The 1,080-nt window shown below is 70.1% G+C and overlaps 1 protein-coding gene across 1 annotated transcript in view; it reads left to right on the top strand.

Moving 5' to 3' along the window:
* Positions 1 to 763, top strand: part of THEM4 (thioesterase superfamily member 4) — a 1,172-nt gene extending 409 nt beyond the window's left edge. The window contains 4 exon segments of the mRNA XM_010566920.1: positions 17 to 167; positions 253 to 369; positions 466 to 629; positions 702 to 763. Coding sequence (XP_010565222.1) covers positions 17 to 167; positions 253 to 369; positions 466 to 629; positions 702 to 763 — 494 coding nt within the window.
* Positions 764 to 1,080: the final 317 nt, after the last annotated feature.

Below are 1,080 nucleotides of genomic sequence, written 5' to 3'. Positions count from 1 at the left end.
GCTCCCGTCCCTGCAGAGGTGCCGGTGACACCGGGGGACACGCGGCTCTTCCTCCGCGCCATCGAGGGTGCCGGCGTCGGCTTTGAGTACGCCATGTTTCTCAACGCCGCCGAGTGCAGCCTGCTCTGCCTCTTCCAGCCCGGCCCCTACCTGGAGGAACACCCCGGGTAAGCGTCACCATTGCCACCACCGCCATGTGTCCCCCCACCTTGGCGCTCACCATGTCTCTCATCTGTCCCCCGCCGCCACCAGCCTGACCCACGGCGGTGCCATCACTGCCATCATCGACGGCACGCTGGGGACCTGCGCCCTGGCGGTAGCTGGGAAGGTGATGACAGCCAACCTCAGCATCGACTACCTGGCATGAGTGTCACTAGGGACGGGGACGGGGGGTGTCCCCAAGGAGGGGGGGGACACACGCACACGACAGGGGACCTGAGATGCGGTGTTGTCATCCCCCCCCAGCCCCGTCCCACTGGGTGCCGCGGTGCTGCTGGACGGCCGTGCCGAGCGGCTGGAGGGGCGCAAGGTTTTCCTCTCCTGCCACGTCCAGAGCGCCGAGGGGGACACGCTGCATGCCCGGGCCACCTGTGAGGACAGGGACACCCCTGAGGACACCCCGGGGGTGGGTGAGACACGGGGTGGGGGGAGGACACTGGGGGGGTCCCATCCAGCCTGTGTCCTCCCCCCTTCTCCTCCAGGTCTCTCCATCTGGCTGGACCCCACTGAGCACCGGACACGGGAGGAGGACAGTGGCCGGTAGCTGTCCCCGGTCACCCCGTGTGTGTGTCCCCACCGTGTCCCCCCCGTGTCCTCCCCCCCCCCTCGTGTCCCCCGGGGGGGGCTGGGGGGGGCCACAAGCAGCAGCACCACTGCAGATCACCCCTGGTGTCTCTGGTGTTTCTGTGGGCTTCGGTCGTGTCCCCGGGGGTCACGGGTGGGACCCCACGGCCAGGATGGTCCCCCGTGGGGGAGGGGGGATAGGGACCCCTTTAGGACCCCCCCGCACACGTGTTCCCCCGCTGCTGCCACCTCGGGGTCCCCCTGCCGCGCTGCCCACGGGTGGGGGGACACCCCCCC

The sequence above is a fragment of the Haliaeetus leucocephalus genome, unplaced genomic scaffold, assembly GCF_000737465.1.
Source record: "Haliaeetus leucocephalus isolate CR32 unplaced genomic scaffold, Haliaeetus_leucocephalus-4.0 Scaffold219, whole genome shotgun sequence".
NCBI classification, from domain to species: domain Eukaryota; kingdom Metazoa; phylum Chordata; class Aves; order Accipitriformes; family Accipitridae; genus Haliaeetus; species Haliaeetus leucocephalus.
The sequence above is the reverse complement of the archived record's forward strand: the minus strand, read 5'-3'. Positions and strand labels throughout refer to the sequence as shown.